Below are 24,039 nucleotides of genomic sequence, written 5' to 3'. Positions count from 1 at the left end.
GTGACTGAAATAGCTTCTTTGTACTAAAATTTTGTTCCCAAGCTTTTGATGCCTGTTTTTTTTTTTCACAAATATATGCCCATTGCCTTACCAGTTTTAGGTTTCCTCACAGTGTAGTCAGTGGAGAGAGATACAAATCTTAAAAGGTTACCAAAGGAGATCCAAAGAGCTTGTTAAGAAGTTGTATTTTTTTCCATTTGCATCTGGACTGCATGAACAGGATTTACTGTACTTCTCCATGCACAGAAGTGTGTGACTTAGAGTAGAAGCACAGAATATACTAGATTCAGTGAAATATCTGAATACACTGTGTGGAAACATTACTGCCCTCATCATGAATAATTTCTTCCTAATATCTAATGTAAATCTAAGCTCTTTCATTTTAAAGCCATGGCCCTTGTTCCTAGCACTAGAGATCATCTAGTCCACACATCCCACACCCCTCATCCCCACAAAGCAGTACTGCCTAGAGCACATTACACAGGATTGCATCCAGGCAGGTGTTGCCAGAAGACAGACAACAGATACCCTGAGTGCCAGAGTCCATCACTTATCTCTTGGATTGTTTGAGACAAGCACTGTACATCCTGAATGCCACAATATCAGAGAAAGTTTGAAAATATTACTGTAATGAACTATAAAGGTTAATAATTCTAGAAAGCTCAGAAAGTAAAAATAGAAACAGACACATACGTATGCACACACAAAGCATTACTTTGAGTGTCTGACCTTTAATCTGTACATTTGAAATTTGTAATATGGCTCTGCAATGTCCATTAAATAATAAGTGTTGTGTGTAATTATTCCAGGCTTTTATTTAATAAGTACTAATGTAATATAATGGTAAATAAAGCTTAAGAAATGAATAATAGTAGTAAATTATAGTGATTTCATTAAAATAAGCTGCTGGAGAATCCTAATTTCCAAGGTATTTAAGGGATTAGTTAAGTAGAGTGCACCATAAAGCTATGTTTTTTATCTTCTGTTGAACTAAATCTCCTGCCAATTTTTAGAATCAGAGTTTAATTAAGGAAAGGTTAGAAATAGTATAAGCTATGTAAACTTTGGGGTTTTTAGCCTTATTGTTTTTTATATTCCTTACTATTAAAAATTATCTGAAATTAAGCATGTATATCCAAGGCATAGTTTTAAAGAGTCTGCTTAGACACAACCGTTAATTTGAAGAAACCTCATGAATAATCAAGGAAAATGTAATAGGGAACTGTAGTATTATTGAGAATAGCATAGAAATGATAAAATATGTATATTAACTGACATACATTTTGTAATTTATTTGGCAACAAGGCAGATAGAAAGTACAGATGAAATGCAGAATAAAGTGTGTTTTTATTTAGAATATATTAAAAATTAGATCTGTATGTTTGCTTAAGTATTGAACTTTTCCAGTAGAAGACTGAAAATATTATTGCTTTAAAAAAATGTTATTCCATCATGTGTTTTGATGTTTAGAGAAAAACAGCTCTTAGCACTAGTAAATAGAAGCTTGTTTCTCTATTAAGTGTTAACATCATTGGTACATATTTTTCTTTAAAGATTTTTTTAGAACAGACAAGGTGTATTCTGTTCTTAAAAAGAAAAGAATTCCCTATCATTTATTCACACAGATAAGCAAATATTTATTTTCCAAAGACTGCAAGACACTGAAGTAGAATAGGATTATGTAGTATCTGTCAGTAATCAAAGTAAATCAATTAATTAATAGCTGGAATTAAAGAAACTAATCCAGTCATCGGCACTGGCTATTATACCTGATAAATGTGCATGTATCTAACGTAGCCTCAGGCAACAGCCTGAAGGTCCTTACTCTCGTCTAATCAGACTTCAGTAACCACTTAAGTGGAATAAGATTTTTAAGTGGAATGTTTTGGTGGTTACATGTATAAGTCTCATATTTTCATTCTTTACAAAAGTTTTGTCATCTTCAAAAATCGAAGAACTTGCAATTAAGAGACTGCATTGTTTTAAAATGGAGTTATCTTTTTCTTCTTGACTGGGCTACATACAGCAGTTAGTTAACCTGCTAGGGGAATGCTAAAATGATAAGCTTAAAGAGGATAGCTGCCTCTTTTAGGGTCTCATGTTTCTTGATGGTTCACTCAGAAGCTACATGCATAGCAGCTTTTTTTCTTTTTTCTTTTTTTTTAATCTCATAATCTCTTAAAAGAACAGTATCTTCCACAAAAACAAAACAGAAGAAATCAAAACAACCACCACCACCGACAAAAAAAGCACACCCTTACTTTTAGTGTTTAGGTATTCACTGGAACTTTTTTATTCTATATTTATTTTATATATCCTGAAGGGTAGCTGTGTGCTGACAGAAGTTAATATAATTAATTAAAATTCCCATTTTTGCAGTCCAGCTACTGCAGAAGTGTAGTGAATTTGAAAGGTAACATTTTCTTAACTATTTTACTGCACTTCATTTTGTTTTTCTACTGACTAAGTTGTTTGTTTAAAGCTTGTCTTATGTCGTATACAAGAAAATACACTGGTTTTATTCATGGGTGAATTTTCAATAGATCTGTTCAGACATTAAGCTATATTTAGAGTTACAGTTGAGAGCACATATAAGTAACTGAAGGTCAGAGAATGTTGCAGTGGTATTTTCATTATCCCCAGTTCAAATATTAGTGATTCAGTTAACAACTTTTTATTTCAACATTAAGATAAAAGTATCAAATAGTTGCAGAAACAGCTGGCCTAAAGCAGAGCAGATTTTCTCAATGACAGTAAATGTGACCATAATGTGTATCCAGAGTCCATGATGTACTCAGATTAGATACCTTGGAAGGAAGGGAAAAGAAAGAACTTATTTTTTTTTTACTTTATGTGAGTGGCTACATCAAACTTGTGAGGCTCATTGAAATGAGTTTGAAGACAAGAGCAAAAAGGTAGGTATTTACTGGTGACCTGGAAATCATGTAGAAATACCATCCTAAGAGTGTTATCAATCAGAAGCAGAATGTAAAAGCATCACTAAAAGAGGTGATGAAACAACAGAGTCAGGGAATCTAATAGAAATTAAAGTATCTATTCCGGAGAATGAAATCATATTCAAATGAGGGTAGTAGAAAATGTGGCCAGGAGGATTTTGAGAAACAACTGTAGAACATGTGAACCTATTCTAACCACTAATACACCTTTTCAAAGATGAGAAATATAGGAAATTTACTAAGTTCAAGGTCAAAACTACATTCAAGGACAATGCCATTGCAGAAAAGTTACATAACATTACCTTACATTATGATACATTATACAATGTTACATTATCTCAATTATCAGAGATGTCCTATATTAGATCCTTTCCTTTTGCTTTAAGGAACTATCAAAATGGAAGCACTTACAGAAGAGAGATTAAAGAAAATCAATAAACAGAATGATAATCATGGGACAGTTGTTTGTGTGCAGTTCTGAAAGAGCCTAGATTTAAGTATTGGAAGTACAAATGTTTACCTTTGGGTTATGTTAGCCTTCCCATCAAATTGATGGAAGGTGATGAACATGTCAAAAACCTTGCATGATGAGCAGTTAGCCAATTTCCATACTCAAACGTTGGTAGAGATTTAAAAAAAGACAGAACTAGGATATGTGTGGTTAAACATGTTGAGTAAAAATCTGTCTAAGTTTTGAAAAGGAATGTGCAGCTTAATGGGAAGCTTGAGAACTCAGCAAGCAGATGAATGACTTTACCAGCAGTTGATACACTATCACTGAATTTTTAAACACTTCTAACATAGTTCCACAAAAAAAAATATTATGTTTCTAAGGGGTTAATGTGTTAATATACAATGTTAATATAATGTGTTAGGATTAATATTTGATTACAAGGTAAGAGTTGAAATTTGTTAGTGTAATTATGTCATTTAAAATAAATAAATAAAATTACAATAAAGGCAGGTTACCACAAAGATCCCGCACAAGTTTGTGTTGGGAATTGTGCCATTTAATGCAACTTCACATGGAATTGGGATGACAAAGTTAATAGATATAACAAATCCAGAGTCAAATGGACTAAAATTAATCCTCAGTGCTGTGTGAAATGGGGAATAAAATGTGCATCGGTTTCACTTTTGTTATTTGCAGGATCAATGTTTAAAGGAGAAACAACCCTAAGTATAGGCATTTGTTGATAGGCAATAGGCTTTTAAGAGTTAGGTAAAAGGACTAATTCTTTGAAGATTAGTAAAATCCCAGCAATATCCTATTTAAAGATTTTTTTTTTTTCCTCATATCATAGAGCATCCTAGTACATGAGACATATTCTAATGAGTTAGTATTAACACACACAAAAAATAAATATAGCATGAACACAGTGCTTGCTTCTTGCCTTCAAATATAGAAGGTTAAGCCACAACAGCAGCAAGTAAGATTCTCTGGATTGCTGATCACTAGAGAATTCCAGTGATAAAAGTGATAACTGTGAAGATCTTTGAGATATACAAACATGAGCAGCTTTGCCTTGTTTTTGCCTTATGGCATCCCTGGGGATTTAGACCTTCCTCAAATAACACAATTCAAAGACTATTAAAAATCTTAGAAAAATTAGATGCTGTGATACCTGTTCTTCAGAGGGTAGATACTTGGGTTTTGTACATCAGGTCAATACTTGATTTTAGCAGATTTTTGATAAATACTTGTAATTAAATATTTAATTTTGGACATTTTAACTTCCATAGACTACTCCTGGGCATGTTAAGAACTGAAGGCTGTCAAAATATGCAGAAACTGTTAGTTAAGTTGTTTCAATGTATTCTAAACAGGATACTTACTTTCTAAATTTTACTTCATGTGGGTAAAATTTATATTCTTCTGCATTTCAATATAGCAACTCAACTGAATTTAAAATGATGTTGCAGTTATCCAGCTAAAACCTATAGTCTCTACTCATGACAAAAATTATCTTTAATGACTGTTTTTCTTATACTAATAAAAATTACCAAATATTATCTTTATCCTAATTCAATAAGAAATAACTCCTTTCTAAATGTTTAAACCACTTCTAACCAGTCCAGTTTATGGAAAATCATATGTAACAAATTAAATTTTTATTTAAAAGACAAGGAGTCAAAAGGAAGATTAAGGAAAAGAAGGTTTGGGTAGCCCAGAAAGTATTTGAAGATGGACTCAACATTTTCTTAAAAAACTTTATGGACATGTCAGTCATAGACAGGATATAAATATAAATGTTTGTTTATGCTTGCAAGATCACATCATTGTTGTTGAAAAACTCAGCTCTGAAAGAAAGATATTCTTTGGAATCTGAGAAAGCCTGTGAAGCTGAGGTCTTTCCAAGTTTTGTTGTCACTTTGTAAACTTTAGAACAGAAATTATCAGGACTGTGTCGTTTTAAACCATGACTTCTCTCTTTTTCATGTTTGGTTTTTTTTTTTCACCTTCCAAGTCTACCTGCTGTCCTAGACATTTGCTTCCCTTATGTGTGTCCCAACTTTGACTTGCAATAGATTTGCATAGACCATTAAAAATTAGAAATATAATTGTTGTGATATTGCTTTAAATATAATAATGCATTCAAGGATTAACAACCAATACAATATAATCAGAAGTAGCTACAAAAAAAGAGGTAAACAGTATGCACAGGTTTTCTGTAGCTCAGCCGGGAAGTAGGAGTTTAAGATTTTAGCACTGGTGAAATTCTGTTCTTCATGTTTTGCAAGGGGCCACGTTGATAAATGTATTGGGTTTGCATGGAGAGGTTTTCGGGGGGAGAGAAAGGAAGGCAGAGAAAACTGGGAATGGAAGAAGGAAGAGGTGGAGGGGAAGGTGTTGCAAGATTTGCTTTTTATTTCTTATTAACCTATTCTGATTTGATTGGTAATAAAAGAATTCAGTTTTTCCAAGTTGTTTATTTTACCTAGGACAGTAATTGCTGAGTAATCTCTCTCTGTCCTTATCTCAATCATGAATGTTACATTTTTTTCTCCCCTGCCCAGCTGAAGAGAGGAGTGCTAGAGCAGCTTTGGTGAGCACCTGGTGTCTAGCCAAAGTCAAGCTACAGCAATTAAAATGGCCATTCTTCGTCCGATAGTATTTAAGTCTGTAACCACTGGTTGAAATACTTTAAGATGTCCTGACATGCCACACTCAGTATCAAAAAGATATTACTGGTATTATTAGAGTAATGTTACTAAAATGATATTTCTTTTGCATATAGAATTCCTTCCACCAGGTATAGTAAAAGAAGACTAGATTAGATTGGTGAGTTTTATGGATTTTTCCTTTTTTTTTTTTTTTTTTTTTCCAAAAAAAGATGGCAAAGAAAGTGGAGATTGAGCAGATTGCAGTGACTGGTTCATCCATCATTACTTGTCAGAGCTCAGATTTAAAGTTAAATGAAGTAACTGTTGGGTGTAGTTTCCTTTCAATCTGCCAATGCACACGCACACTCAAAATACTGGAAACCACTTGGAAACCAAGTGATTGTCGATCACTTGGAAAAGTAAGGAAGAACAGAGTTTCATTCTAATATTATTATAATATCTTGAAATGTCTCCCTTAAGCGTTGCCAGCATAAAGGAAATGGAATGCCCCCCTTTCTCATGCTACAATCAATTAAAATGGCATGATATAGATGCATAGCCAATTATAAAAAGGTGAAGTACTGTCTCTTGGCTGCTTGGATGTACTTAACCCATCATGACAGATATTTATATGCCTGCCTTGTTCTTCCAGGAATCACCAAAAAATTCAATAACTTACCAAAAGTAGTTACGAGAATATCTAAATTTAAATGATTTTATTAAAGCTGTTGGCAGTTATGTCTCATCCTGTAATTTATGGATGAAGAGAAAAATTAGTTTCTCTAATCTTTATCTCAATCTACGACAACTCCAAAAAGTGATCAGAACACCCATGATCTCACTCCTCTTTTGGAGAAAACAAAACCAATTATTTCAAAATTTCCTGCTAGATGAAAATAGATTCCTCTTTATTGTTTTCTTTTTCCTATGTTTTTTTTCACATCCCGAAAGCATGATGTGACGTTTCTCTTCAGACTTTACTGATCTTGAATGGAGCAGAAATGTTATCTTCCATGTCTAATGCATGAAAGCTTTTCTCAGAGGTGTCTTTGTCTACAGTAATGTTGTATAGAAACACAATTAATTGTTATCTGCTAAGTTTTAGGTTTTTTTTTTTCTTCAGTATCTAGCTAATTGCTTTGGATTTAGCATTTCCACATTATTATGCACCATTCCTGCATTTTCTGTAAAGGAATTAGGACCTGCTTGTTAAGTGCCTGAATTCCTAAGGGGATTTTGCCATCTCCCACTGGTCTCTGTTTTAAAGAACCACTTTCAAATACTATTACCATACATTGACCTGAGCTTCTCTTTCATTTTTTAAAATCAGCTTTGATTGCTGTAATTCAACTGTGTCATTAAGACTGAAGAGGTGACATCATGAAAAGCTTCAGTATTCTTAATCACATTCACATTTGCAGACTGATAAACAATAACAGTACCTGTAATTTGTAAATTCAGGAGTAATTTGTGCACCATTTTAATATTTTTAGATACCCTTTGTATGATTTTTGAAATTATTTTATTTCCTGGTGGCTATATATCAGTTATCAAATTGTTTTCTTGTTGTCTCTTTCTTGTGTATTAGTCTTAACCTCTACAAGAAATCATTACAACTGAAAAACTGGTCATTTGGATTAAAAAGGATAAATAGAGTTACATTGCATTATATCAGACTGGGAAAAGCAGCAATCCACTATTTAATAAATCAAATTTTATAGAAAAAGATCATGTCTTAAAAATAAAATAAAATAAATCTTTAAGGCATGTTTTTCCTCCTTTTGCACAGTTGACTCCTTTTTATTCTATGTCTAGCTGTATAATCAAATTTATCTGTGTGACATAAAGATATATTGTGCCATTCATTTTTAAGCAGTATTCCCCATTGATTCTGTTGAGGAATACTGCTTAAAAATAGATGGTGTAATATGGTTCTTTCTTTTGCTTAAACTGGAAAGGCATGATGAAAAACATATGAGAAGTAAGCACAGGGGCTTTTATGTTTTGCTGGAGCTATAGAAAATTTTATTTTATTGCAGTAGTTGAATGTAAATTACAGATATCTGTGGTTTTCCTGTGTGATTTTCCCTCTCTGTGGTGATAATCTAAATTTCTTTTACAACTGGCATAGCTAAAATGTGAAAAAAGGTGTCACTGCTGGTGGTAATGCATTTTATATTGTATTCTCTATTTACTAGTGCATTGCCATAATGAGGTAAAACTTAGTTCTTTGACAAAGGTGCATAAATACTAATTATTAAGATGTGTAATCTTCCAGATAAAAATTATTACCAATTTTAAGATACAGAGTTTATGATACTTCATTGTTGTTATGATAGAGCTTTTATAAGGGCTGCAGGGAGTGCTATTTTACAAGGCAAGATACCATTACAGTACATTCAATGCACAGAGAAAAGGAACTTTTTGGCATTCATGCTTAATAATATTTCAAAGAAACTGGGAGCAATGCATCAACATGCTGGTTCTTATCACATTCCTAGCACAGCCAAGTGCCTTTATCTGCTATTAGTATTCCATTGATGATCCTGAAAAGCAGGACAAGAACAGCATACTGAGTAGTGTTTTTATGTCAGAGAATGAAGTAAAGCAGAAATAAATACAGGAAGTGATACAGCGTTTCAGAGTCTCATTTGCTGCTTATTTTGTGTTAAATACAATTTACATTTGTAGGCTTGATGAGTTTGTTTTTACTGTAGGTAGACCTTTCAAGGCACAGCATAATAATATACATTGATTTTCAGAACCTTTCAGTTTTTAACTTTGTAGTTATTAGGAAATGGAAAAAATTAATTGTACCTCAGAGAATCAAAAACACTTTGAAAGTGTCCTAGCTCTCTTAAATGCTTGTGTATGACACAAACATAATTAGTTTCTCTATTTTCCTAGCTTTAAAAAATGTTCTGGTGACATCATTTTGATATTAAAGTATATTGTCAATATTACACAGTGTTACAAAATCAACACAACATCAACGGTGTTACATATTTAGTACAGAGATGACTCTAAAGTCAGTGTGTGTTGTAAAGTTTACAGTAAATTTGATTATTTGTTTGAAATATTCATGTTAAGTTGAATGGATTTATAGGAAAATATATGTTTATTTAAAAGAAAATGATGGATTATTTTTTTGTTTTATTCTGTTTTAAGAATGCTTGAAGTTGTAAAATCACAAATACCTTGCATAACTGCATAACTTGTAGAAATCAAAAAAGAATAGGGGTATAAAAAATCTGAAATGTAGAAGTAATGGCCCACTCTATGCTGAGTACTAAGTCTTGCTATTTTGTGCCAGTATTTTAAGTATTTTTTTTAAATTAAGGATCAAATTCTGTCTCTGTTGATGTCAATGCCATTGCCTTCAATGGAATAATAAATTTACCTTGAATCTCCGTGTTTTCTATCTGCTGATTAGGGAGATATAATAATTGTATGAGTGCTGGAGTGGGACAGTATTATTGGCTTTTTTACAGTAACTCTATTAAATTCACAAACAGTAAAGATGAAAATGGGGTTAGAGAAAAGTAATAGACTTTTTAACAATCTCTACATTTTTTTCTAGTTTTAGTACTTTTGTTACTTACATTCTTCCATATTCTCTTCTGTCTCATCCAAAATCAGAAACAGAAAATCTTAAGTACTTACAAGCTGGTAAGCAGATCTATTTTAAAAAAAAAAATATTTACCAAATTCAGCTTAAAAAGTTTCCAGTTTGTGTTTTTCAAGGAATTCAAGACAAATAAGTATCTGAATTTGAGATTCAGCCAAGACTATTGCTTCCTGGCAAAAAGTAGCACTAAGTCTATTACCTAAATGCATTTTCACAAAAAAGCATGCATTTCTGATGTTTCACATTATTGTGGAATGAGGGAAGACGCTGATATTATTCCTTTAGCCATAGAGAGCTATATTCCTTATATGTGTGGTAGTCTCTGTGCTTCCTTAGTATCTTAGAGTGGTTGCCCATCAGTAAAGCTGTACTGAGTATCACCAATACTATGTCCTGTTCTGACTCATTTGCTTGTCTCTAATCTGTTTGTGACATCTACTACACGGGCACTCACATGCATGAGCAAACATCAGGATCCTTCTGCTGCCCTCTTTCAAACACCATGACTTTCACTCTTGCCCATTTGCAAATTGTACATGCAGACTGGAACAATAGGTGCCATCTGCTTCCATTTCAGGTACACAGTCTGCCAAATTAGGCAGCTGCATCATACTGAAAAGGACCTGTGCTAATGCAAATTACAGAAACCCTTAAAGTGACAGGGCCTTAAGTCGCTTGCATTAAAAGATGTTTTCATGGTGTACCCTATTATACATTTTCATGAATTAACTAAAAGTAGTCTTAAAACACGATTTGTAACTATACTTATAAAAACCTTCTATTTAGTATGACAAATAATGAGAAAATCTTCTGAAATAATGAGAACCAATTTTCATATCTAATGTAGTTCAGAAGATACTAATGTTTTCAGAGCATACCAGAAAACCCAGGTATTTTCATATTTGGCAAATAGTATTTATTTTAGAGTCAACATCATAACAATGGAAAGAGATTTATTACATAGATATGTTAACGTTAAACTTATTTTAAAATGTTTTATAGCCCAAACTGGTTAGAAGGAATACTCAAAGAGATGCTGCAATCTTGAGAGTAGATTAAATTACTAAATTATGAAGTGTGCATGAGAATCAGGTAATAGACATAGGAAAACACTAACACAACTGTTTCATGTAAATAAATGCACCTGAACATCAGATGAAGAAAAAGAAGAAAAAACAGTTTCTTGTTTGACAGCTTTGAATAATGACAGATGCTAACTTTTATTGTTAACCTTCAAAAATGCATTGTCATAGTAAATAGCTTTGCTGTCTTTCTGCCATCGATTATTATAGCTAGCAATTGTAGAATAAACACATTTGTGTGATAAATATAAGTGTTTGCTCCTAACATTATATATATGTTTTAAATAATTGAGGTATAAATAAGCGGTGCATCATGTTCAGTCGAGGAATCCTGACCTTTTTATTTCATTAGTTCTATACATTATTTTGAATTATGGGTCTATTGACAAGAGTAAGAATTTACTAGTGTTTGTAAGAGCTGCATGCTATGCTTTTACTAGACTAGAAAGCATCATATGAATAATATTTTTGTATGCTGTAAATAATAGCATACTGTGTGTAAAGCATGTCATTATTTTATTAAGATTGTTGATAAATGGTGAAGAAGAACAATATATGATCTGGAAAACTACAGAGTGCCATGAATTCTCTTTTGATATATGAGAAAGCTGTGCATACTCAGTACTTCACAGGATATACAAATTTAATTCAGTATAGAAGAATAAAACTTACTCTAATGGCATATACCAACATACAACAAATAAATTTAAAATTATTTTTTCTGATATTTTATTATTTAAAACTGATCACCTTCTCTCTCTAGCACCCTGTGGAAGCCGATCTACAGGCTCTGAAGGCACTGTATTATCACCAAACTACCCCAAGAATTACAGTGTTGGTCACAACTGTCTTTACTCTATCACTGTTCCTAAGGAATTTGGTAAGTGCACCTGGTCTCATTCATATCTTTTTGTTGCTTGGATGCTTTCAATAATTCTGGCTTATTTTGATGATTGCTTTTATAGTAAGCTTTTGAAAAAGTTGTTTTAAACTGATATATCTGTTTATACTTCTAATATTTTTACAGTGCACTATTTTGTCAAAGGGCTTATATTTACCCTTTTCTTTTTTTTTAATTACTGTTAATCTGTTTTTGTCTCACTGTGACAACAAACATGGAACTTAGAGTATTTGTAACCAAATATATTAGTGACACCAGTTAACTTTTCACTGATGATCCTGTGAAAAGCTCTAGAAAGTGTAGGGTAGGTCTAGTAAGTCCACGTAAGCAAGGGAAGCAACGTTTGGTAATATTGCTCCCATAATGCTTGACTTCTTGGCATCATGAGACAATGACATAGCCTTTCCTGAGGAATGAAATGAGAGCAGTATGAGTGTGTCTTTTTTTTGTAGATTCCCTTTTACTCTTATTCCTGGGGGTTGGACTAGATAACCTTTAAAGGTCCCTTCCTACCCAACACATTTTATGATTCTATGATCCTAACACTTTTTCTGATGACTAGATTAATCTTTTAAAGATGTCTTCTGTCCCACATAAAGATAGGGCTTTTACAACACTGTTTATCTCTGGATTTATGAATTATTTTTTTCACTTTATTCTTAAACAATTTCTGTGATGGCATCTGACAGTTTGTTGTTCACTTCAGCTCCTTGGTAAGCAGTATGCCAGGCACTGAAATTCATTTGTTTTTTTAAATATCCATGCTTCAGATTTATACTTAGGTAAGCAAGACTTTGTTCTGACCCACTGCTCACATTTCAGTTTATCAAATAACAGGTGCTTGTGAATGGGGATGGGTATTTAACTTCCTTCATGTTGCTTCTGCAGATATTTTATCCAAATTAAAGGCAATGCTTGAGCTGCTGTGTATCCATCTGCCATACTCATGATGACTGAACTCCCCTAATATCCAATTAGTTATGCATAGCACAGAAATGCACAGGCTAATATAAAATAAACAGTTTTTTAAAACTATTGTCTTCTAAGCTTTGGAAATCTCTGCTTACTCCTCTAGACCATTCAGAAAAAAATAATCAGATTTGCACAATTTCTTTCTAGCTGTTACAAGCATATGCTTTTGACCTAGCTAACCTGGAAATAATATGTCCTAACCTAGATAACCTGGAAATATTATGTCCTCTCATATCCATCAAATCTAATACTTCTTAGTTTATGACATAGATGTCAACACGTAAAGACTTAAAATTACCGCAATTAAGAGTTAAAATATTAACGCTCCGTACTTAATATCTTTGACATTCTGGATAGAAATATAATGTTGTGATTTCTGGTAATAAAGATAGAATGTGAAATATAGCATTCAAATATTTGCTGAATGGAACCTCTTCAGAAACTATTTTGGTATCCAGTACAGCATATGAGATCTTAGACAAAGGTCTTTCAAAAAAGTGAAAACCAAATCAATACAGAAAAAACACACCAATAATGGAATAGCATATTCATTGTGTAGAAGGGAACTCATTGGCCTGAATTAGTTTTTGGTGGAGTGAAAAGAAAAGCTATTTCATGTGCAGCTTTTCAGGTTTTCAAGACCAAAATTCTGTGAAAAAGTCATTGCAATATGGACTTTTTTTACTCTGTTCCATTATTCTGTCATGCAGAATCACAGTTGCAATATTTCATACCATGACAGTTTTAAGCTAGAAGATAAATGAATCACAAAAGTGCACAGTATGCCACAAGCAAAATCTTTTGTAAACGTGGAAGGCTCATTTTCTTTGACACTTTCCCACTAATATTTTAAAATTATATAATGGTCATTAACTGTTCAACATTGAAATCCAGCACTGGTTACAATTAAAATGCAGATATTTAAGGTTTTATTTTGCTTCCCTCATGTGCCTGAATTAGTTTATATGCTTGCTCTGCAAAATGGTTCAATCTATACTTATATTTAATATTTAATATTTTTAATAGTAAAATAAATTTCATGTCAACTTGCCTCAGGAAGTGACTTTCCTTCCTTTCAGAGCAAAAAGATAGATTGAACATGCACAGTAAGGTACGTAAGTTGGTTTATGAGCTATGCTATCTGAAAATTAATTACCGATTCTCAGTGGCCATCAAAATATGAAATTTAAAGTAGAGCTCTTTTTTCTTACAAAGATGTTAAACAACTTGGATATGATTGGGAAAATGTCTAGCTTCCATGAAGAATGCATATCTGGTTTACATTTACAGCAAGATACAGTTATTTTTTTTTTCAAATGACAAGCACTTTATTGATAAGAATGACATTTTGGAATAAGATTTCTTAGATTTAAAGAAGGTAGTCATAGTTAGCTTGCTAGAAACAGGGAAGTTAAAATCCCTTATTCTCTTGAATTCCTGAATCATGTAATCAGAGAATTACTTCAAGATCATCAAGTCCAATCATTAACCTAACACTGACAAGTTCTTAACTCAACCATATCCCTAAGTTTTATGTCTATATGACTTAAATACCTAAAGGGATTGTGACTCCACCACTGCCCTGGGCAGCCTATTCCAAAGCCTGATAACCCTTCCAGTCAAGGAGTTCTTCGTAACATCCAATCTTACCCTATCACGCAGCTTCATTGAATAGACTGATACCCACCTCTTTACAACCTCCTTTAAGGTAGCTGTAAAGAGTGATAAGGTCTCCCCTCAGTCTCCTTTTCTCTAGAGTAAACAATCCCATCTCCCTTATGTTTCAAACCCTTCATCAGCTTTGTTACCCTTCTTTGCACATGCTGTAGTAACCTCATTGTCCTTTCTGTAGTGAAAGGCCCAGAAATGAACACAGTTCATTGTCATTGAGCTCTATACGAGTGAAACATTCCCTAAAACAGAGACATCCCACCACCTCTCCTTCCTTGCCTATCCTTTCTGTAGGGCTTGTAACTGGCTTGCATTCGCAGACACCTTTCTTTCATATAGTTATAGAATTTTCTGCTTTTCCTTTTGTCTTTTCTTGGATTTCTATGTTACTGTATATAAGCAACAGAGGGCGGGACAAAATAGAGTAAAACAGTAAGGGTTTGGGATGATGATGATGATGATAAAGATACTTGAAAGAGTAATTTTTTTTCAAATTCTGGAGGATATACTTACAATTTATTCTGCTAGTGAAAACACACACTGACCAAACAATGTTGTCAACGTGTGTTTTCTGTTAGACACATTACTGCATCTAGAGTTGTAAAACAGCTTAAAGTTATGTCACTGTAGAGTTATGTCAGTACTATTTGATTTGATTTCAAACTCAGTTTACATTTGGAAAGAAAAATGATAGGCAGGGGCAGATCATAAGTATCAGAAGATCCTAAATGACAACTTCATGTGAAGAGGAAACAAGAAAAAAATGGTATTTATGATAATACTTAGTTGCATTAAACATTTGCTTTTAACAGCTTGAATCCATCTTCACTGCTCTGCACATCTTACATTCATTTAAGAAATGTGGCAAATGTGTATTGTCCAACATTTTTAAGTGTGGAGGATCTAATTTTCCAACTGAAATTAAAGTGGATGGAAATGTCTGGCTGAATATCTAGATGTAGTGTTCTTAACCATGAATCAAGCAATTACTGTATTATGCAATACTTTGCTGAATGGGGGGTAGAGATGATAGAAGATCTGCAGTAAAGAAAGACGGGTCCTTGTTGCAGGGGACTTGATTCTGAAGGGAGCAGAAGGTCTGATATGTAGACCAGGTTTGCTGCCTCCCTGGGGCCAGGGTCAGAGATGTACAGAAAAAAAGTCCTTACCCTAGTTAAACCCTCGGATTACTATCCCATTATACGTAGGCAGTGATGAGACTGGTACAAGAAGTTCAAGGGCAATGAAGAGAGATTTCAGTGCCCTGGGACAGCTGGTTAGGGAGTCAGGAGCACAAGAATTTTCTGCGTCTATCCCACCTCTTGCAAGGATTGATGAGGGGGTGAACAGGAGGAAACTACAGATCAATGCATGGCTACATGACTGATGTTATTGGCAGGACTTTGGGTTCTATGACCATGGGCTGTTTTACAAGACACCAGGGATGCTGGCATGAGAGGGGTATACCTATCCAAAAGGGGCAAAAGAATCCTGGCTCAGGAGCTGGGAGCACTCAAAGAAAGGTCTTTAAACTAGACTCGAAGTGGGGTGGGGAATACATAAAGAAGTAGATTTGAAACTGGACAGAATTAAGACATCTTTGTGTAAGGATGTCAGGCAGACACAGAAATGGTTTTCAGCCCAGACATGATAAACCACATTAATGTAGTATGCAATCAGACATAGAATTAGCAAAATGTTCTTTGCTTTTTTATTTTATTTTTTTTTTGGGGGGAAAGGGATGTTTTTTTATGATGTAATACCGATATGGAAAGGCAACATTTGCAACATTGATATAAATGCTGTTTTATGTTCATTTAGCTTGTTGCCAGGATATTATTTTGATTTGAAAATTTTCTGAGTGGCCTAAATTGTGATGGATATATGCTTTTAATTTGACTTTTTTTCTAAGTTAATGTTGAGGGTTAATATGGAACACTGAAGAGGAATGAGAATGGAGTCTGGTTGCCTAAAGACAGAAAAGTATGTAGGTTGGGTACATTGTGCTAGAAACAACCAATACACCCTCCCACCAAAACAGAAATTGAAAAATCTCAGTGTGCATTCAGTGTGCATTGAATGGCTCAATATGAATTTATTTCCACTATTATTTTTATTAAATGTAAAAAAAAAATGGTACAGTGCATTCTTAACGCTTGGTTAATTTCTTTTTTTAAGGTAGGAAGATTATATAGCTGTATAGTAAATACATTTTAAAAACCTGAGAATCTAGCTTGTTGTATTATGTGCATTTTAGCAAGAAAAGAATGTATAAGTGGTAAGCCAAAAATGTAAGAAAACTGAAGTTAGTATATGGTAAGGGTGGCAATTTTGCATATGTCTCAGTAGCCATTTAAAGGCTTGAGCCTGGATGATTCAAATTCAAGCTTTACTTAGTGATTCCTCATCCTCAAATATTTTAAATCTGACACCGGAGATTAACAAAATCTGTGTTTTATCATTAAGCATATAATAGAAAATAACATTCCTGCCTGTTTAAATGTTGTTGGATACTCAGTACTCAAAAATAATTTCAGGTGATGGACTTCATTATGTTAGGTTTTCTACAGAAACAGGAAGCCATGGCCTATAGCCTGTGTGCACAATAAATACATAATGGAATTATGTTGCTATCTGGAAAAAGAAAATGCAAGACAGGACTATTTATATTCTGGAAATACTGTTGGTTTTGTTCTATTTTTGGGGGGGGAGGTTAGCAAGTATTAAGTGTTCTCTTTTCCAAAATATAGAATAAATGTACCTTAAAGTGCTACTTAAACCACAAATATTTTCAGAGTTTGGTATAATATGAATTATAATGCAAGAATTTACGTTACATATGTAAACTAGGAAATTATTTTCCCATTGATGTAAACATTTATTTGTTCGAAGAACCTTTTGCAAGTTTTATCAAGGTTATGCCAAAGATTTTTATTTTTCAGTATTTTTCAAACACAGAGAATTAATACTAGCTACTTAATCAGCTATGAATAGGCTAGTAGCAATATATTATATATTGAATAGACCTGGCAGATAGCAAATATATCTTTTATTGTACTCTTAAGTATTCATGAATTACTCTGCTATCTGCTGTCCATAAAATAGCTGGAGATTGCAGTCTAACATTTTGGGAGAACAGAGGTAAGCATTTGTTGTATAACTGTTAACTTCTAGTTTACTTTTCTAATTCAAGACCAAGTTTGTGTCATTCAGATGCTGACTACATAATTTTTAAAAGTGTGAGAAGGTCATTTCATATTGTTTTCTACTTATCTATGAATGTCCTAGGTTTCTGAGAGGAAGGACTGGCAGGTTTTATAGATGCAAACTCACAGCTGGGGAGTATTTCATTCATTGGTTCAATGCTTAAAATCCTTGCCAAGCGGGCAGATGCCAATAAAAAGTCACCATAGGGTGACTTTAAAAGGAGATCAAATGATTCAGTGTATTTTTTAAATAAAATTTGAAGATATTACTGGTTTAGTTGCTTAGTATGATTTGAAGTAATTTTTTTCAATGCTGCATTTAGGTTTTTTCAATAGAAATTATTCACTTTGGCTCAAATATTAATGCTTTTTTGAATATAATAATAGTCAGTTTAATAGAGACCACAAAACAGCTTAAGCTATTGAGTTTTCCTATAAAGATATGGCAACAACATAGCTGTCTTTTTAATAAAAAGTGGAAAGACCACATCTGTGGTCTTCAAAGAAATTCATGGCCATTGAATTGATGATGAAAGATCTCTAATTTTTATTTTTTTTTTTCTCTTTTTCTGAGCACTGTGACTCCAGCTGCCCCAAATATTTAATTAGCAAACCTTATTCACAGAGATGGCTGTTACTAAAAACGCTGAAATTAATCTAGACTCCGGATTCCAAATGACAGAGGACAGACTATATTACATTTGTCACTTTCGTGCTTTCCAAGACATGTTACTATCCTGAGGAGGAGACTGAGTGGTGGCAGATTTTCTAAAATATTCTGCTTTTTTTTCTTAAGTTCACTTCTTAGAACAGTATTGAAATACTTTAGCAGCACAATACCAAAAAATTGCATCACCATTTATATTAGCTGCTTTTGACTTAAAGTTATATTACTAATGAAGGCACCCTTTTTCACTTCTGTATGAGAGAAAAAACCTGCTCCTTCACTCTTCAAGCCTGGCCACTGTGGGGTTAATTAGGTGGTGCAAAGTTGCTTATTTCTGACCAGCAGGCTTCTGAGATTCAGGAACATCCTGACCCCACCACCACCAAACATCTGCATTACATGGGAGCCCTCATCATTCCTCCTGTTGGAACAAGGCCACAGTCCACCTCAGAATTAACCTAATTGCATATGAAGCCAAGAAGAGAGCAAAAAAGCTCTTTCTGGAGAGCCTAGACTCTTCTAGGATTAGCTGGCCTGTGGAAAATTATAATTCTACTCTTCATTCCTAGGAATTACAGATAGCAAAAGAATCAAGGGAAAATGGTTACATCAGTCTTTCTGTGGGGTTAATTAGGTGGTGCAAAGTTGCTTATTTCTGACCAGCAGGCTTCTGAGATTCAGGAACATCCTGACCCCACCACCACCAAACATCTGCATTACATGGGAGCCCTCATCATTCCTCCTGTTGGAACAAGGCCACAGTCCACCTCAGAATTAACCTAATTGCATATGAAGCCAAGAAGAGAGCAAAAAAGCTCTTTCTGGAGAGCCTAGACTCTTCTAGGATTAGCTGGCCTGTGGAAAATTATAATTCTACTCTTCATTCCTAGGAATTACAGATAGCAAAAGAATCAAGGGAAAATGGTTACATCAGTCTTTCTCAATGGAAAAAAAAAAAAAAAAAAAAAAAAAAAAAAAAAAAAAAAAGAGAGAGAAAAAAAAAAGAGCTTGAAACTGTTCTAGAAACATTAATTTTGCATATATAACTATATAAGGTCCCAGACAACTGAAAGGGCTAACAGTGTTTCTCCTTAGAACACGAGGTTGTTTGTCTGTTAGAGTACACTTCTCAGATGATAGAAATGATGGAGGTTTCAATTTCCCTCAAGCTAAATAAAGTCTAAAACTCAGTTTACTTACTATCCTAGTTCTTTAACTAATAGGCATACAAAATTATGAAAAATGTAAATCATACCACCCCCACAAACCAATTTAGACTTCATCTAAGCAAATGGTATTCTACTAGGGGGTTTGGTAAGTTTGTTGTTATAAATCAGAATTTGGAGAAATAACTCTTCCTGGCTTCATAAAAAAAATGAATAATCATAATTAGGTGCTCATAAATTTCATTAGCTTTATTTTTAAACACCTAAAAATTTTTGAAGTTAGATGTATTTTCAGTAATCAGAAGATAGAGATCATTGGACCAGGTTTTTTGGTTTTTGTTGTTTGGTTTTGTTTTACCCATTCTTGTGTATTTTCCCACCTTCATAGCTGCAAAAGTCAAAAGGGAAGTCATCCTAATGGAACAACTGAGGAATCTATGAGTGCCTAAGTCCCTTGCACATACATTTCTCTGGCTGACAGTAAGAGACAGAGAAATCCAGCCAGGGAATCCTTGAGGAGCCATTGTGATCAAGTTTCCATCGTGAAGTGTTCTGTTGTATTTCAGGGAAGGAATTTGTTAGTCAGGCTAGGATCAAGGAACTGCAAAAAGTCCTTTTACAAGTAAAAGTTTACTACTTATAAAACTTTACAGTATTAGGGCCTGCACATGTATTTGTAATCCATACTTCTCACCTTTCCTGTCCAATATATTTCTTTGGATAGAAATAATTTCTCTCGCTAAGTAAGCTTATCTATATTGACTTAGATGTTTGTGTTCTCTACTGTGTACACAGATACAATCATCAAAGATTCAGGATTTCTCTCAATGATTTCCCTGTAATTACCTTTGTTTAGAGAACAAAAAGTGTTTCCGATCCTCACTTTATGTTTCTTCCAATTGCAGTCCTGGCTGCAGAAAACAGGTGATTTGTCCATAGAATCTCTAAGCAATCTATTTTACTGAAGAAAGGTTGGAGTCAATTGTATGAGGTTCAACAAGAATAAGGACCGGGACTCGCACTTGGATCACAACAACCCCACACAATGCTACAGGCTTTGGGAAAAGTGTCTGGAAAAGGACAGTGGAAAAGGACCTGGGAATAGTGGTTAACAGGTGGCTTAATATAAGCCCAGGTGTATGCCCAGGTGGCCAAGAAGGCCAACAGCATCCTGGCTTGAATCAGAAATAGCTTTTTAGTTTGGAGAAAAGGAAGCTGAAGGGGGAGACCCTATTGTTCTCTGAAACTACCTGAAAGGAGGTTGTAGAGAGGTAGGTGGCTGTCTCTTCTGCCAAGTAACACATTATAGAAGAAGAGGAAATGGCCTCAAGCTGCAAGAGGGGAGGTTTAGATTGGATATTCGGAAAAATGTCTTCATTAAAAGCATTGTCAAACACCGGAACTGTCTGCCCAGAGAATTGATGGAGACACCGTCCTTGGAAGTATTTAAAACATAAGAAAACATGGCAATTAGGAACATGGTCTAGTGGTGGACGTGGTAGTCCACTTTTACCTACCCAACATTGAGCTCTGCAGAATCTGACACAACTGGTTTCAGCCTATCCAGCCTGTCCAGATCCTTCTGTAGAGCCTTCCTGCCTTCAGGCAGATCAACACTCCCATCAACACTTTTCTGTCATCTGTAATTGTACTGAAGGTGCAGCTGATGCCCTTGTCCAGATAACTGATGAGATTAATATCATCAGTGCCAATACTGCGCCCTGGCAGTTCCCTAGATCCTTGTTTCAGCTCTTCTTGGTGGGTGTTGCATTTTCTAGCCTCCAGTCAACTGATTAGCCAGAACTACTGATGAATTATTAGAGTTTCCTCTTGGGTGAATTTATATCACCCTGTTGAAATCAGATCAGCCAGAATTAGTATGTTAATGTGGTAGAGGAACACAAATGTCTTGTATTACTGTAGTTTGGCTTTTCTTTGTTTCTCTTTTTTTTTTTTCTTTTTTTAGGGGGAGGAGAATGGTCTTTCACTTGACAAAGCCCTTTCTCAAAGATAGTGTCATGGTTATGAACTTTACAGATACTTAACATTTTGTGCTTTGGCTTATTTATTAATTTAGACATTTCTATAATACACACAATCCTATCATTTCAAAACAGTCACAATCTATACTTTAACACATGAAATGTTTCAACTGTAATTTTAATGGCTGTGCTTGAAGTTTTCCATAACAACTGTCACTGCATCATAAATATCCTGCACATGTACCTCACTAAGTTTATTAGACAGTTTGAATGTTTCCATTTGAAATTTTGGAAACTCAAATTACTCCTCTTTGAGCTTCTGTATATCGTGTTTGTTTTTTTTTATGAGGGGTGTGTATAGCTGAAATATTTAATGTAATTGCAACCCAGTGTTGTGTCATAATATCAGTGAGATTTTTTAGTCTCTTTTCTCTGGTGGTTTCATTTACTGTCATACTGTCAAAAATCAGATCTGACAAGTCTTAGCTCATGCTAAGATTTAGCATCTTTATGTTGTATCCAAGGTGAGTAAATTTTCTTTTAATCTCTTGGGTGAAGATGTCTAAATTTTAGCATTTAATTATTTTGATGGCAGTTTAGAAGGTCAGATTCTGAACTGAGATTGGAAGCATACTCAAAAATAGAGACCAAAGGAGTGGTGTGGAGGTAATACTGAACCTCAAAAATGTAAGTAAGTGACCTGGTTTTGTTCATGGGTGCATCTTTTAATATCGTTAATCAAATACTTGGTATATGTACTGAAATGTGTAGTAAAATCCTCAGCTGAAAGGAAAGGCTAAGTACTCTAATATGTTGACTGTAGAAGAAGACAATTTCTACTAGTGTCACAGATGGATGAGAGTGGAAGGTCTTAAGGTTGCTTAAAAAATCACTGAAAAAGTATCAGGAAAACGTTATTTTAATAGAGATTTATGAAAGTGTAACTTAACAGAATTCAATGGCAAGATTCACTCCTATTACATACTATGTGGAAGGGATGTGTAAGGCTTGTAAATCACAGAATCCAATAATGGTTTGGGTTGGAAGGGACCTTAAAGATCATCTGGTTCCAACATGCCTGCATGGGCAGAGACACCTTCCGCTAGACCAGGTTGCTTAAAGCCCTGTCCAACCTGGCCTTGAACAGTTCCAGGGATGGGGCATCCATGACTTCTCTAGGCAACCTGTGCCAGTGTCTCACCGCTCTCACAGTAAAGAATTTCTTCCTAATGTGTAATCAAAATTTCCTCTCTTCCAGTTTGAAACTTTTACCGCTTGTCCTATCACTACAACCCCTTGTAAAAAGTCCCTCCCCAGCTTTCCTGTGGGCCTTTCAGGTACTGGAAGGCTTCTGTAAGGTTTCCCCAGAGCCTTGTCTTCTCCAGGAAGAACAACCCCAACTCTCTAAGCCTGTTTTCATAGAAGAGGTGTTCCAGCCCTCTGATCATGTTTGTGATCCTCCCCTGGACTTGCTCCAAGAGATCCATGTCCTTCTTGTGTTGGAGGCTCCAGAGTTGAACATGGTTCTCCATGTGGGGTCTCATGAGAGCAGAGTAGATACTCTCTCACCTGATGAAAAGCATTCTTTCTTATTGGTCTTTTTTTGTGGTGTTTTTTTTTTTTTTTTTTTTTAACTCTAACCTCAATTCCACCATACAGATAAATTTAAAACCACTAATCCATATATATAGTTGTTTGAACTCACTGCTCCAGCAGTGCTGGAGAAAGTACTGGACCATCTCAGTCCACTGCACCCACCATCGAAACAAGAATAGTGTTGAGCCCACTGTCTGTTTAACTAAAGCAAGAGCAATGTTAATTGGTGTTGACATTGCAACATGTTTCAGTGGGCAAGGGGCCTGCACCACCACAACTAGTAACTCAGAATTACAAAGCAGTTTAACTCATACTGCTTTGATAAATTCAGAGCAACTTACACAAATTACGAAAGTAAAAAATTTCTACATATTTATAGTATTATTACAATTAATTATGACAGCATTTATTAAAATAATGAAAATGTGGTAATCTCAATAGGAAAATAAAAAATTCAGTAATAACATTTTAATCATACTTAGGATGCATTCTCTATCACTTCTGTCCTAATATTCTGCTAAAAATAAAATTACAAGCTTATAGTTATGTAAAAATGACTTTCTCCACCTACAAAGGAGTTTCTCATTTAGCTCTTAAAACATTTCACTTTGAATATTTGCTCAGTTTTGATTTGACATTTCAGTTACAGACTCAGGGAGACTAGCAACAAACACATCTGTTGCCAGACTGGAAACTGATAAATGGTGACATCTACTTTAGGGATGGTATTGATGAAGTTTTGTTTCTCCTGTTTGCAGCTATCCATGTATTGGAAAATGTAGTTTGTTTGTTTTTTTATTTCACAGTTTTGTTTTTTTTTTAATATACTTTTTGAAAATTAATACAAAGGATTTTTTTCAACGAGTTCTAATTTTAATCTCTTATTTTCCACTGGGAGTTGTTTTAGTTCTGCCTCCTAATAAAAAGAAGAAATATTCAAGTATTAATTTCATCCACACCATTCAGTAAGCTGAAAGGATAATTTGTCTCAGATGAATGAACTGATGAATCATCTGGTCTAAACAGTAACATTTACTAGTAGGATAATAAAAGATAATTATTATACTCAGAAAGCTGTTGTACTTTTAATTAGTATCTCTAAATTA

At 34.2% G+C, this 24,039-nt stretch overlaps 1 protein-coding gene across 2 annotated transcripts in view; it reads left to right on the top strand.

Annotated features, from left to right (window-relative positions):
• The window catches only part of CSMD3 (CUB and Sushi multiple domains 3), a 545,585-nt gene that overhangs the window by 387,037 nt on the left and 134,509 nt on the right, over positions 1 to 24,039 (top strand). For both annotated transcript variants that reach the window (XM_009995351.1, XM_009995350.1), the window contains one exon: positions 11,536 to 11,652. In XM_009995351.1, coding sequence (XP_009993653.1) covers positions 11,536 to 11,652 — 117 coding nt within the window. The remainder of the gene's footprint in view (positions 1 to 11,535; positions 11,653 to 24,039) is intronic.

This window comes from Chaetura pelagica, unplaced genomic scaffold (genome assembly GCF_000747805.2).
Source record: "Chaetura pelagica isolate M959 unplaced genomic scaffold, ChaPel_1.0 scaffold53, whole genome shotgun sequence".
Taxonomy (NCBI): Eukaryota; Metazoa; Chordata; class Aves; order Apodiformes; family Apodidae; genus Chaetura; species Chaetura pelagica.
This window is presented reverse-complemented; position numbering and strand designations above follow the sequence as displayed.